This window comes from Thamnophis sirtalis, unplaced genomic scaffold (assembly GCF_051295495.1).
Source record: "Thamnophis sirtalis isolate CommonGarterSnake01/CBP01778 unplaced genomic scaffold, rThaSir2_p1.2 scaffold_7, whole genome shotgun sequence".
Lineage (NCBI taxonomy): Eukaryota > Metazoa > Chordata > Lepidosauria > Squamata > Natricidae > Thamnophis > Thamnophis sirtalis.
In genome coordinates this window covers 63345010-63360545 of record NW_028261387.1, presented here as the reverse complement: position 1 = coordinate 63360545, position 15536 = coordinate 63345010, and the positions used below count along the sequence as shown (strand labels likewise).

The 15536-nt window shown below is 36.3% G+C and overlaps 1 protein-coding gene across 1 annotated transcript in view; it reads right to left on the bottom strand.

Annotated features, from left to right (window-relative positions):
• Positions 1-15536, bottom strand: part of LOC106549065 (uncharacterized) — a 40901-nt gene that overhangs the window by 14832 nt on the left and 10533 nt on the right. The window contains exons 13-26 of the mRNA XM_087720268.1: positions 15287-15431; positions 14342-14488; positions 13959-14189; positions 13321-13514; positions 12474-12601; positions 12194-12363; positions 11707-11874; positions 9752-9886; positions 7530-7673; positions 6240-7015; positions 4689-4848; positions 3041-3392; positions 1495-1622; positions 223-343 (exon numbers count right to left, since the gene is read on the bottom strand). Coding sequence (XP_087576394.1) covers positions 223-343; positions 1495-1622; positions 3041-3392; positions 4689-4848; positions 6240-7015; positions 7530-7673; positions 9752-9886; positions 11707-11874; positions 12194-12363; positions 12474-12601; positions 13321-13514; positions 13959-14189; positions 14342-14488; positions 15287-15431 — 2999 coding nt within the window. The remainder of the gene's footprint in view (positions 1-222; positions 344-1494; positions 1623-3040; positions 3393-4688; positions 4849-6239; positions 7016-7529; positions 7674-9751; positions 9887-11706; positions 11875-12193; positions 12364-12473; positions 12602-13320; positions 13515-13958; positions 14190-14341; positions 14489-15286; positions 15432-15536) is intronic.

Sequence of the window (15536 nt, the reverse complement as noted above, 5' to 3'; positions counted from 1 at the left end):
TGATTTTCTCAAAAGTCATCGGAGAAGATAGTTTGAATCTCCTATATTTGATGGTGTCTCTGTCCTTCTGGTACCCACTAGTGCTTTATAAATTGAATGTTTTTGTTATGAAGCTTGACATAACAAGTGTAATGAAAAGAGCTTGCTTTGCCAAGATCTTCTGTAGCTCTCAACTCTTGCTTAGGGAAACTATCACATCTTTGCATTATCAGTTTGTGTTACCTTCTTGGCACTGGTCCAGCCACTTTTGCAGTTCTTCGGCTTTGGCATTAATGCGTATCCTTTCTGTTTCCTTCTCACTAAGTTCTTGTTTCAACTTCTCAGAAGTCTTCCTTGCTTCATCCTGCCAAAAAAAATCCCACCCAACACATGCTATAGGTATGCTTGAGATAGGGAGAGCTTTATAAAAATATTTTTAATAGAAATTTTCTTGCAGCAAATTATACATTACATTGTACAAACTATACATTACAATTCTACATTAAATTTGTATCCTCCCTCTTCATCCTGCCTGTTCATAAAATCTTCCATATTGTTGTCTGTCACATCTTTGACTTTTTATAATCTTCACGTGCAATTCTAACTGGAGTAGAAGTACTGGCAAATACCTAATTTAAACCAAAGCAACTGGCAATTGGACTTCCTTGGTTTTTTTCCTTGAAAATGTTTCTCTTCTCATCCAAGAACTCTTCAGTTTTATAATACACACACATTTGGGAACAGGTAGTCCTCGACTTACAATCCTTCAAAGTTTCAACAGCACTGAAAAAGTGACTTATGACCGTTTCACAGTTACGACCTTTTCAGCATCTCCATTATCATGCTTTGCAACTGGTTCATATTTATGACTGTTGCTGTGTCCCAAGAAGTACCTGAACTACTAACTATGCCTTCAATTGTATTTTTTAAAACCCAGTACTTCCAACTTTTTCAATTCTTAAGTAATTATAAACCGTATAGTAAAAAGGCTTTCATTATATTAAATAAGTTTGATATATTGAAAATTAAATAAATTAAATTTGCTGAGCTTCTCAAATACAAGGCCATATGTCCTGATAACTGTCAAGATTTATACAGCACTAAACTAGATAAAATCTAAATGAACTTCCTAAATGCTTTTTTTAAATTTTGATTTTACTCTTTTAAGAGTTTTAAAATATTTATTCTGATTACCAGTATCCGGTGAGAGACTTCTATGTCTTTTTAACTTAATCATATAAGGAAAATCACTGGAGAGACAAGAATGCAGGATTATCTAGTCCATGAGTTTGTCCCTCGGTGCCAGTTAGATGCCCATGGGAAACTGACAAGCACACACTGTCTGTAAGAACTATTTATACATGTTCTTCATTTAAGAAAAACATTTAAAGAATATTGCGGTGGATAACATGCAGCATCACAATAACTTTATAAAAGTTTTATAACATTTTCTTTAAAATGCCAGGAAGCAACCCAAAGAATGATGCCCCGTTCATAAACCAAAAAGGAAGTTACCAGTTGAAGGTGAGCCCGCCAGAGATCTTGCCTCAAGTTTTGAAGTGCTTCTGCTACTCTCTCCGCTGTAAGCTCTGTGGAGCTGTCCTTAGGTTGAGACAAAGCCAGTTCTTTCAAATTATCCTGTTCTGAAAAAATAAACCTGTTTGGTAACTGTGCCTTCAGGTTAGGTTATTAATTAGAAAGAAAGGGGAATCTAGATAAAACTCTAAAAGCCAACTATACTGTGATAGATCTGAAACTGACCTGAGTCTGCATTGCTTTCTATCTACAGTTTCTTGCAACATGAAATATTGTTTTCACCACCCAAGTAGCTTCCAAATGTGTTAGGACAACTTTTCCACAGAATTTTCAGTCAAATGGGCACTTGTCAAACATTATTTGTATTACCAATAAAGGAGAATATATGTAGCTCAGGGTTGAACTGGGGAATCCTTGGTGCTTGATTACTTTGCAATCCCAAGCTTGCTTTTCGGATTTTTACTTACTCAGTTTAAAAAGTTTTCAACAACCATTTATACAAATAGACCTTGTGTGATGAATAATAAAAACACTATTGTATAGTGACACTATACAATACAAACACAATATAAAAGTAATACTTAAATTCTTAATCCTATATTTCACAACACACAGTACAAACGAAGCATCTCTCTTTGACATACTAAAACAGCTGCATGTTTGCTGAAGAAAAAAAGAAGTATCTGTGGGTACCCGTAGAGACATGGACTGCCAGAAGCTATTTCTAACACAGCTGCATAGGTCTGCAGAAAAAAATGGATCTTTTAATTATTCAAAGATTTGCCCTGTTCATATTCCCATGTGTTATGAAGCACTTCTTTTGAAGGTTTTGCATATCCCTAATAAACAGAATTTGAAATTGTAGTCAGAAAATGTTTTGACCTGGAGTTAAGGTCACTATTATTCAACAGCCTGTATCATTCATTTTAATGGCTGTTCCAAATAGGTCTCAGATAATGATCAAAATTGACATTAAGAATTACAATTATTTTTCCTTCTATAAAAATGGTGCCATTCTAACTCTCAACTTTAGGAAGGCGGCAATGGCAAGCCACTTCTGAAATCTTGCCGAGCCAACTGCAGGTAGTTACAATGAAGGGGCACACATACACACAAATATTGAAATGACACACATACAATGAGGACATATTTCCCAGAAACCTTCAATTTTTTTCTTGTGTTTTATTCCAAACAGCATTTTTTTTAAAAGCGAGTTCTACCCTTAAATATCCTATATAGCCAATAGTTTGACATGAATTATGTAAGTTTATAAAGGTTATTGATTAGCAACTTACGTTTAGCAACTAAACATAATGCTTAAAAATAAGCATTACGTTTTCTCTCTATTTTCTGAGACTGCCTTCAAATTTTAAGTAATAAGCTGAATTACAAAGGTTAGCTACAAAAAGACATTGGTAAATACCCACACACACACCCTCAAATATACTTCTATTACACTAGAATTCTGACTGTGATACTTGATTAAAAATGACATAATGCTCATTCACTTGCTCCTTAGACTTACCTCTATTAAGGAATGATGACTTCCCAATGTCTCGGTCTCCTTGCCCTCTAAGTTTTGGCTCAGGACTGTTACACAGCATGTAGTGAAGTACTGACTGTAGTTTTATCAGCTGAGCTTGAGCCTCCCAATGAACTGAACAAACTCGCTGACATTCAGATTCCAGTGCCTCTGCTCTACTCTCTGTGCTACTTAAGCTTAAGCGTAACTGAGACACTTCGGCCTCCAGCTTTTGTATGGTGTCTTTGGCATGTTGCTCATTTGCATGGGAAACTTCCAGATCTTGAGTCAGCTGTTCCTCATGAGCTATTAAAGTTGCCTCCTTCTGTACCATAATCTGCTTGAGTGAGTTCTTCTATGGAGGAAAACAATAAAACTTGGAAGTAGGAACAAGGATAACTCTAAGATAAGAAATACCTCCTAGACAAAATAAAAGACAAACTGGGAAAAGTTAATTAAATAGACAAAAAAATACGGTTTGCATATTATTACAAATATAGGTAGTTCTCAATTTACATCGGCAGTTGGGATCTGAATTTCCATCACTAAGGGATGCAGTTCTAAAGTGTGTCTACATTGCTTTGGTGAAACCAGTGCTTGCAGTCCTGATTGGTGTTTTTAATTGAATCCCTTGGTCATTAGGTGAGGAAACTTCCTGCCGGCTTCTAACAATCGAAGTCTGCGGGGAGGGGGGGGGGCAGCAGGAAATTGCAAGAGCCACTCTTCCAGGATGCTGCCAGGTGGGGGAGGCAGTGAGAGTGGATGGATGAGGGAAGGTCAGGAAGGGTGTGAGAGGCGCCATGTAAATCAGGAAGGTATGAGAGGATGTGCAAATTTGTGAGGATCATGAGAGGTACTGTACCGTGGGTGAGGGTACACATGGTATAAGGGGCTGTATGAGAGGCACTGAGGGACATAGGCAGGATGTGTGTGAGGGGTGCATGTGGGTTGGGGAGGGTTCATGGGGATGCAAGAGTGCACAAGACACATTATGTGGGTTAAGAAGACTGCACAAGGGAGAGTGCGAGAAGCACTGTGTGACACAGGAAAGATGCACAGAGGTACATGAGAAGTGTCATGGGGGTCAGAAAGGATAGGTCAATATGCATGAGTGGCCAACAGGACATGAGTGTAGAGAGGCTGGGGGGGGGGAGTGTGCAAATGGGGGAAACTTACCCCACTGACAAGTGATCTTCCCTGTTGGCTACTCCTTTGGCTTTCTGGGGAAACTGGCATGGAAGGTTGCAAGTATTAGTGATATGAGTATGGCAACCAGTCCTAAGTGCAAACAAGTTTCCAAGCATCCCGACTGCAATCACATGGCCACAGAGTACTGAGATGGCCATAACTCTGAGAACCTCTTGTAACCACCATTCATTCAGTGCAATATAACTTTGAAGGGTGGCTGTACGAAGGGTGGCTGTATGCAAATCAAAGCCTAGTTGTAGGGTATTACATATTATTATATTAGTTTTACGCAAGTAAAGGAAAAATTAAGGCAGGTTATTCCAAATAATGCAAGAAAGAGGCCAACATATTAGAAAAAATAAAACACTGAAAGTAGGTTTTATTCTAAAAATACTACTGTACATCGATAAGATAGATACTGACAATAAAGAGAAAAATAAAAAGGAAATGTTGTGGATGATACCTGGCTAATGAATTCCTGCACTTCTTGTTTCTGCTCCGCAAGGATCTTTTCTGCCTGATTTAGGGCACTATTCAATTTGGTGATTTCATCCTGATGAGCATCGTCCCTCTCTTGCAGTTTCTTGAGTCTGAACTCCTTCTCCTCCAATGAGAGAATCAAGCTAGAAAAAAAGCATGATTTCAGTTGTAGGATAACCACTTTTACCGTATTTTTCAGAGTATAAGACGCTCCAAAGTGTAAGACGCACCTAGCTTTTGGGGAGAAAAACAAGGGGAAGAAATCTACCTCTGCCTCCTTGTAATAAACAGCAAACAGACGATATACACTGTTTGTGGCGTTACATTTCAGACTATACTTGTACAGATGCTGTTAAAATTGATGTGGCTTTCTGGAAGTATACATTATTCTCTGCTATTTAAAAGAAGATATAATAGCACTGGGCCTCTTCAGATCAAGCATTTATTTTAAAAAGCTTCTATATTTTGTTAAGTTGTCTAGAACAATCATAAAGCAGTCTTTAAAAAAAAGTCTAATAATTTGAATTCTACAGGCATTTATAGTTATTACCTCCTTGCAGCAAACAGCAGTCTGATTAGCACAAAAAAAATCTGCCTCTGCCTCCCAGCAATTTGCCTCATGCAGCAAACAGTAAGTTTCACTTTCAATTTCAGCATAGGCCTCCCGATAATCAGTGTTTCAGGCTGCAGAGATTGCCATGCCTCCGCAAGCCCCCCTTTTCCTTGTTTGCTGCAAGGAGGTAAATTGCTGGGAGGCAGAGGCCAAAGGGTTGGGGTCGCTGGGTAGGTGGGGCTACATTCGGTATATAAGATGCACCCAAATTTTCACTTCTTTTAGGAGGGGAAAAGTGCATCTTATACTCTGAAAAATACGGTAAGAACAAAAAACCCAATTTTCTTTTAGATGCTATCAACATGTAGTTTTAGTTCTTTTATGGTACACAGTTATAAACGATGATGTAAAGGCAAAATTTCAGTATATATGTCAGAAAATAATAATTACACAAAAATGTGTCAAGCACAGTGTGCATCTGTAAAAGAAGATACCCATACAAAAATTATTCATGTCACATAATTGAGGGAATATATGAAATTAAACTACCAAGAGATCATCTCTCTTAATGTAAACAATGTAATATAAAAACAAGGGAGATCATACCAGCATTAACAAATACAGATGCATGAAACTATAGTGCAATCATTATATGGCAGCAACATTCCTGATAGGATACAATAATTAGTCAGGCAATGCAAACTATAGAAACTAAGCTTTAAGACCTATAAAAGGCTGATTTTTAAATATAAATAATATAAGTATAAGTAAAAATATAAATAATAGAAATATAAAAAATCTGTTGAAATAAAATCAAGATCTATCCTGTCTTTCTCTAAGAGAAGTTTTCACCAAGTACATTCTAAAAAAACCACAATCAATACAAAATCAAAAACACAATATTTATAGGGAATCACCAAAAAGTAACTCTCTCCGATATCATTATTTTCCACTTACGGTTTTTTTGTAGTTTGTGCTTACCTAGCTCGTTCCTGCTCTAGGCTTTCCAAGGTTGCCTTAAGCTCCAAATTCTGGTTTTGTTCTTTCTTCATACAGATATCCTTATTTTCCATTTCTTCTTCCTTGTTACGAAGAAGGGCCTGAAATTCTGCATTCTGATATTCAACTTTTTCTTTCCAATTCTGCAACTCTGAACAGCGTTTTTGTGCCTCTTCCCAATGGCTCTGAAGCAGGGCGCTTTCGTGCTCTGCCTCCTCCTGCTGCCTTTGGAGTACAGCTTTCAGTTTGGCATTCTTCAGTTCCACCTCCTCTTTCTGTTGCTGCAAATTTCTGTTCTGAAGTTCTGTCTCCCTTTTCTGATTCTGCAGCAGTTTAACTTGAGATTTTGCCTCTTCCCATTGCCTTTGGAGCTCAGAATTCTGAAGCTCTGCCTTTTCCCACTGACTCTGCTTTCTTTCCAAGGCTTGAAGAGTGGTCTGGTGGTGCTCTAACTCTTCTTGCTTTCTTAGTAGCTTGTTGTTTAGGTGTTTTTCAGTCTCCCACTTGCTTTGCAGCATGGCTGTCAGTTCTGTGTTTTTTTGTTCCAACTCTTCCTTCTGTCTCTGCCACTTAATGTTCTGCTGTACGACCTCCTCTCTCTGTCTTCTCTCTCCTTCTAGTATCTTTTGTAGTTGTGACACTTCAAGCTCTTTCCGCTCAGACAATTCTTGCTTTTCTCTTAAATGCTGCTGAGCCTCTTGGTCAAACAGTATGGAAGAATCTTTTGCAGTCAGCAGCTGAAGCTCCAACTCTTGCATCTTAAAAGAGAGAATAAAATAGCAAAGGGAAAAATCATATGGCTTTCACAAATGTCAACACAATGGTACGGTATACTATGCACAAGTGTAAAGATAGTACATTATGGCTCACTATAAATGAGGAGATAATGCTGCAGGTTTAAACATCTCAAGATAAACTAATTTAATATCAGCCTGAGCTTTTTAAAAATTTCAGTATTTGTCTGATCATAATAGAAATGGCACCAATGCAATGGGATATTACACCATTAAGAAATAGGAAAAACATAAATTTGGCAGAAAGGAAGTTAGATACCAGAATAAGTCTTGTTATATAACCCCAAATATCTGGCTTTTCTTAAAATAATATATAGTTCTGGTAGAAATGTTCTGATTTTTTTTATTTGTATAGCTTTCCATAATGTTTTGGAAAAGTTGACACAATTCAGCTTTAGCCCACACTCACAGATTCTCATTACAATTTCAGAAAGGCTGCATATTAATACATGGCAAGAATAAGTTAAAGCAAAATCACCTGATTTTGTAAACTGTTTCGCTGATTAAGTAGGAGATTTCTTTCTTCTTTGAGAGATTTAATTTCCTCCTTCTGCTTTATTTTCAATGTTTTCATTGTATTTGTGCTATCTTTCAGCTCAGCTTCCAGAAGTTGTACATTACTCTGCCAAAAGATAAATATGTATGAATTGGGATTTAACATTTCAAACTATATCTGTGCATATCTGGGATTAGTTTCTATACCACCACCTTTCATTAAATTTCTAGATACTTATACAATCTAGGAATATATATTCCTGGATGCCTATGCATTCAGAAGAGTGTATTGATTGATGGATTGATTGACTGATTTACTTTGTCACTCCATTCTCGTAGGCTCTGAGCAGCATACAATCATCAAAAAATTAAAACAATATAAAATCTATACTCTTGTTTCCCTGAAAATAAGACCTCCCTGGATAATAAGCCCAATTGGGCTTTTGAGTGCAAGACAGGGTCTTATTTTCTTTTGACCCTGAAATAAGCACTTGGCTTAAGCCCTCCCCCCAAAATAAGCCCTCCCTGAAAATATTGGAACACAGCAGCAGCCATGAGGTGACCATGCTCGCTGCCTCCTGCACCTCAAAAATAATAAGAATTATTTATTTGCCCAAAAATAAGGCCAAGTGCTTATTTTGGGGGGGTCAAAAGAAAATAAGACCCTGTCTTATTTTCAGGGAAACACGGCATACTTTCAAAAATAGTGCCATCCAGCCTTATATTCTCCTATATAAATTTGTATATCTGAATATTAAATTATATGTATATCTATGTAATGAATAACATGAGCGAGATACTATGTAAGAAGTAAAATGATATCTTTAAGCAATTTTTAGCAATTAAACTTTAAACTGATAGCCACTTCCTAGGGCAACAATTGTGCAAGATAATCTGCAACATACTTCACAAATTCCAAATGTATCCACCATCCTGAACAAGGTTGGAAACCCTCACTTACATAATCTCTAGGAACCTCTATCCAGTAAGGACAACAAATGAGGGTATTGTATCATATGAAAGAGTAATAGAAAACAATACAATGGCAGAGTTGGAAGGGACCTTGGAAGTCTTCTAGTCCAACCCCCTGCCTAGGCAGGAAACCCTATACCGTTTCAGACAAATGGCTATCCAATATCTTCTTAAAGACTTCCAGTGTTGGGGCATTCACAACTTCTGGAGGCAAGCTGATTAATTGTTTTAACTATCTGGAAATTTCTCCTCAGTTCTAAGTTGCTTCTCTCCTTGATTAGTTTCCACCCATTGTTTCTTGTTCTACCCTCAGGTGCCTTGGAGAATAGTTTGATTCCCTCTTCTTTGTGGCAACCCCTGAGATATTGGAACACTGCTATAATATCTCCCTAATCCTTCTTTCTATTAAACTAGACATACCCAGTTCTTGCAACCATTCTTCATGTGTTTTAGTCTCTAGTCCCCTAATCATCTTTGTTGCTCTTCTCTGCACTCTTTCTAGAGCAGTGGTAGTCAACCTGGTCCCTACCGCCCACTAGTGGGCTTTACAGCTTTCATGGTGGGCAGTAGGGATTTGCTGTAACTCTGGTTTATAAATTTTATAGTTACTTCCCTACTTTATAAATCACCATTACTGTGCAACCGGTGGGCGGTTAGAAAATTTTACTACTAACAGAGATACAAAAGTAGGAACCTGTTGGATCTTCCACTTGGTGCAGAGTTTGTTTCCCAGTTGACGTCAGGGTAGTTAAAATCCCCCACTACTATTGTGGTGTACTTCCTACATATCTTAGTTAGCTGACTAGCAAAAAGTTTATCTACTTCCTCTGCTTGGTTGAGTGCCCTGTAGACCTACGGCAATGTCATTTCCCCCCAACCTTTAATATTGACCCAAATGCATTCAAGATAGTTCTCATCATTGTTGTACTCTATTTCTATAGAGGTAATTATTTCTTATATATAGTGCAACTCCACCTACTTTTTTATTTGGTCTATTTCTTTTAAATAATTTAAATCCTTCTAGCTGTATGTTCCATTTGTCGGTTTCATTCCACCAAGTTTCTGTAATGGCAACAATATCGTATCTGCCCTCTTTTACTTGAATTTCTAATTCGCCCTGTTTATTCCTCATACACTGTGCATTGGTGTAGTAGTTCCTATAAATCTAATATTGCTTTGAGCTGGATTCTTGGAAGGTTTCAGAGTATTTTTCACTAATCTGCTTAGTTTTACCTGTTCCCTCATTTCAAGTTTTTTCATCTCCTGATGGAGACACTCCAGCTTCTGAGAAGTATTAGCAAGTTTCTCATTTGTTTGGAAGATTTCCTCTCGTAACAATTTCTTTTCATTCTCTTTTTCTAGAAGAGCCTATACAGATAGATAAATATAAAGATGTATTTGGATCAATTAAATACATAAGCATTTTAAATCTACAAGTATCACTGTAGAAATTAACAGTTCATAATAACTTGAAACCAGGCTGTATAATTAGAGTTGAGCATTTCAGATCTTTTCAAAAGACTCGTTTCCCAAGATTTCTAATCTAAATGCAATTTGCTAAGTATGAAATACCAGAAATATTTGCAGTATTTGTTTTAACAATTTATATCCACTTTCTAATTTAATTTGGTACCTAAAAAGAATCAAATCATGCTGAACATTTTCCATAAAATATACTTTTTTTCTTATATATCACCATGAGGCTCACCTCTCCTTTGTTCTATTTGAAAAGTCACTGTAAATTGCTGAATCAACGTTGGAACAGAATTTCAGGAAAGAAAATGAAATTGCACACATAGCACCTTAAGACGATAAACATGAGAGATTATCTTATGCCTTTCCACTTTATCCTCACACCAAACTTAAGAAATAGAAAGAGGTGCTAGAGAGCAATTGACAAGCTCAACTTTTTTTGGAGAGGCATCTCTAGAACTTCAGCTTCATATACTGTTTCCCAGAAGTTGACCCAGAAGTAACTCAAGGAAAGGATGTTTTCTTTCATTCCCCCATGTGATGATTTGTCTCTGGTTTGTTTTCTCCATAAACTTTCTGGCTAATTCTCAGAAAGGGTGAAGCTAGTCAGAAATAGGTTTTCACCTAGTCAGTGTGAATGAAGCTTTTATATTAAAATTGCAAATAGAAGATTCACCAATGTATTCTCAAATTAGATTTCCAGATATTAATCAGGGATAAATGTGTTTTAGAAATGCACTGCATGAAACGGAATACAAGTACTCAAAAACCAATTTTAAGAGGTTTTTAAAAACCTGTGAGACCAAAGAATGGTCGCAGGCACTGGGTATGTCTAGTTTAATAGAAAGAAGGACTAGTGGAGACATGATAGCAGTGTTCTAATATCTCAGGGGTTACCACAAAGAAGAGGGAGTCAAACTATTTTCCAAGGCACCTGAGGGTAGAACAAGAAGCAATGGGTGGAAACTAATCAAGGAGAGAAGCAACTTAGAACTGAGGAGAAATTTTTTGACAGTTAGAACAATTAATCAGTGGAACAGCTTGCCTCCAGAAGTTGTGAATGCCCCAACACTGGAAGTCTTTAAGAAGATGTTGGATAGCCATTTGTCTGAAACGGTATAAGGTTTCCTGCCTAGGCAGGGGGTTGGACTAGAAGACTTCCAAGGTCCCTTCCAACTCTGCTATTGTATTGTATTAAAGTCAGCACAGAAGATATATAAAATGTAAAAGTTTTAAATATACTTAATGCCTATTGAATATTAACACAAGCAAGAGAGTATCCCTTTAGCATCTTCAATTTTTATCACTCCAAATTCTGCATAATAGCAATTCTTTTTAGATCACTACAAAATTTTCAACATCCTCATCTCAAGAATTCTTATTACCTAAAGGAATGATAGACACCAAACATGGGCAGGCCTATGTTTGAATAGTATATGTGTAAGTAACAGCCAGTTGGAAGATATGCAGTTGTAATTTTTTTTAATATATAAAACAATAAAAAAGAGGAATAAGTGGCAATAATATTCCACATTAGTATATCAGAGTCATAAATAATATAATAAAAGAGAAAAACAAAAGGGCTGAAGCACAAACTTCCAGATATGCAGATTCTCAGCAATTACCATCCTGGCAAGAGAATTTTGAGGAATGAAGTCTAGATAACCTAATGGTGTTCAGAGTGGAGAAGGAAGTTTTAACACAAGCCATACTACCTCTTGTTTGGTATTTTCAGCTTTAATGAGCTCATCTTCCATATGGGTTTGAATTTCAGTGATGATCTGCTGCAGTTCCAACAGCTTCCTTTCATAGACACTTTCAAGCTCTTCTTTCTCCTTGACAACATGTTCTAATTCTATTCGGTGACGTTCATGTTCATTTCTCTAGAAATACATCAGGCAAAAATCTAATCAATACATAGAGGGAAGAAAAGAATGATTTCTTCTTTAACCACTAAATCAAAGGCTCTGCTTTTAAACAAAGATTTGAACTGAGTTTACTAAAGACAAAATACTATGCCTTATGGTCATATAATGACCCCAAAAAGAATTGACCAGAAAGAGAACACATAGATTGAGGTGAAATAGAGCATCTGGAGAAAAGAAAAAAATGGTTGTATAATAATGTATAATAGAATAGTGTGAGGTATAGCAATCATGTGAGAAACAGAACCAATGACAGAGTAACTGTTTCAATGCTTGCCAGCTTCTGAGAGAGTATGTCCATTTCTTCTTTATGTACAGCGTAGCAGTGGCTGAGGGTTTCTTGGTGCTTCTGTTCTATCTGTGATAGCTGCTGTGCTTTTTCTTCTTTCTCTTCTTCAATTTTTGATTTTGCAGCTTCCAGCTCAGCCCTAAGACATTTCACTTCTCCTGAAATAATAAGCAAAGAAGAACCAGAATTTCTACTTAATTTCATTTCCCGTTAACCAAGGAAAATATAAGTATCCTACTGTTTCATGAAAACTCCAACTATTTCTCACCTTGTATCACTTCTTTGGCCTGGCTAATTGTCTGCATTTTCATTTCCAGTTGATCTCGGGTAATGTTTAATTCAGATAATTGCTGTTGAGCCTGGAAGAAATTTGATTCCAAGAGATCCTTTCCTGACCTATAAGAATCAGACATAAAATTGGCATTTAGTCTTTGCTTCTTTCTTGTACAACACTATGAAACCTGAAATACACAATGAGAAAAAATGTCACATTTGAAGTACTCCAACTAGAATCTCGCTATATAAACTATAATAACTTTAGTAAATATCTGTATGCCAAGCTGATACCAGATAGTTAATATGGAAAGAACACACTTTTGTGTGTGCACTGTATTTATACCTTGAAAGCAAATCTGACAAATTATATGTATAATTTAAAACTTGAATAAGGTTTGAATAATAGCAACAGTACTTAGACTTATATATTACTTCATAGTGCTTTACAACCCTTTCTAAGCTGTTTACAGAGTCAGCATATCACCCCCAACAATCTGGGTCCTCATTTTACCAACCTTGGAAGGATGGAAGGCTGAGTTAATCGTGAGTCTGGTAACATTTGAATTGCCAAACCTCTGGCAGCCAGCAGTCAGCAGAAATAACCTGCAGTACTGCATTCTAACCACTGCACCATCACGGTTCTTATAATATGGTGTATAAGAGGTGGTATAATAATGTGGTATAATAATATAACTGCTATTTATTTCTTAAGTTGCTTTCTGCAAGGGTAGACCTATCTCTAATACAAGAGCTTTGTATTATGAAATATGAAGATTTTTTTTCAGAATCCAGATGAACAGATAGTTATTTAGTCAAATAATCTTCATCCAACACTTTACCTAAATTTTGACACCTGCTCTGTAAGAGTCAGTCTGTCTCTCTCAACAACTTTTAGTCGTACTTCCAAAGCAGTTTTTTCACGCATTAGTGATTCCTTTTCTCTAGAAGCCTTGGACAGCATTTCCCCTGTATGAATTAGCTCTTGATTTGCTTGTTCCAAACTAGTTTGATATATTTCATTCTGATGTTGTACCTACAAGAAAAAAAATGTTTAGTATAAATAGATACCATAATAGATGGTATCTATTATTGATACCATAATAAAAAAAGAAATATTCATTTTTTTTTACTTATATGTATAAAAATTTGTATAGTACCCACCGGGATAAATCAATAAAACAAATACTAAAATCTACGACATCTTTAAATTTAAACTGTTTTATGTACTTTTTAAAAAAAATAACTTATATTGCGAACTATTACTCTGGGCAACTCATAAAACAAATAAAAACAGAAAAAAAAAACCACAACCATCCCTCCCCACAATAAAAACTTCTGGCATCCCAGGCCAACTTTCTTCTATAAATTAGTGTACTAAACTTTGCTGGGCTCCTGCCTGATTGTATTCCAATCATCGGTCTCTGACATAAGAAACAATGCTCGAATATATTTATGCAGGTTCGCTTTTAATACTCACTTGACTCAGCTTCTCATTTGCCTCTTCCTTTTCACCTGTTAATATTTTCAATTCGTTCCGTAAGCTTTCCTGCAGCTCCTCGGCCTTATACAGCAACTGTTCCAAACGACACTTCTCTGCACTTAATTCTTCATTTGTTCTTTCTGCCTGGTTAAGCTGCTTTTGCAAGGAAGCCCATCTCCTTTCCATGTAATCTACTTTGTCCAAAAGTGTCTGGTTTTCTTGTTCTAACTGAATGTAATTAAAGACCAACAATTAATAAAGATAATCTTAGCTTGCAGAAACACTTCTGAGTTGAACACAATCACTGAATTAACATATGCCTTATTTTCATACTACATGCCATTCAGCTTAAAAACAATGGGTCTGATACATGTTCTTACCTTGAAAATTAGTTGATTTAAACTCACTTTATCCAGTGCTAGTGCTTCATTAAGGGCACTCATCTTTGTAACTGTATCATGAAGGTTAGCAGTTTCTGCCTTCAGCCTATTGTGTCCACTGGTGAGCTTTGCAAGAGACTCTTCAGCCTTACAGAATGAAACGCATCAAATACAAGCATCTATTAATCACTATGACAATTTATATTCAGTGGCTTGAACGTGCGCCAAATTCTGCTCATCCAATTATGGCTAAACAATGTAATCTCAGGAATAGCATTGGGGATAAGGAGAGGAAAAGATGGTGTTGTAATTGCCTTCTGTGTGACAACATATTTCTATGCTTAACATACTTAGAACGGGACAAGTTGTTTTTATATTATTAACTGGAATTCTATATAAAACTCAGGAAATATGTAACATATATTACATTTTTTTATTAGCCTGACCATTACAGCCATTCCTCATTTAGTATCTTTACTGATCAATAAGTGCGTTTAACAAAAACCTTCAGTGTAAAACTAATTACGGTCCCCCACGTTTCAGGCAGCATTGCAGCCAGCAGGAGGGTTCTAATCAACTAATTAAGGTCATAGAGCTGAGCTTGTTAACTTGCATTTAGCACTTTTAAGGAAGCACTGCATTGTGGAGAAAAGCAGCACAAGAAGAGATAGCTTGTTTATGCAATCTTTCAGCCCTGTGACTGGAGAGGACACTCTATGAGAGAACATGATCTGAATAAGAAAACAGCTACTGGTGATCTTCACACCACTGTTCACTTACTCAGTAAGTTATGCCTCACTATCAAGTCAATAGATCAGAATGTAGTTAGTAAATGAGGAAACGATATAGTATATAACATTGAATATGACATTTATACTTTACACATTTCTAGTTTAAGTTCAAGTATAAGATAATGTCTCAACAAGAAGAGTACATTAATAGTACCTGCTCTAAAGCTAAAGCAAGTTCATATTTTTCTTGCTTCATCAGTTCTCCATCAAGATGAGATTTTTCCAATGATTCTCTCATAGCTATCAATTCCTTTTTTATTAATGAATGCTTTTCTTCAAGAGCATTTTGATCTTCCTGACTGAAAAAAAAATATTTAAAAAAGGCTAATATACATGTATTTTCTATCAAAACAAAACAATATTCTGCCCTAAGAAAACTGTCCTAAGAGTATTGAAAGCTGGTT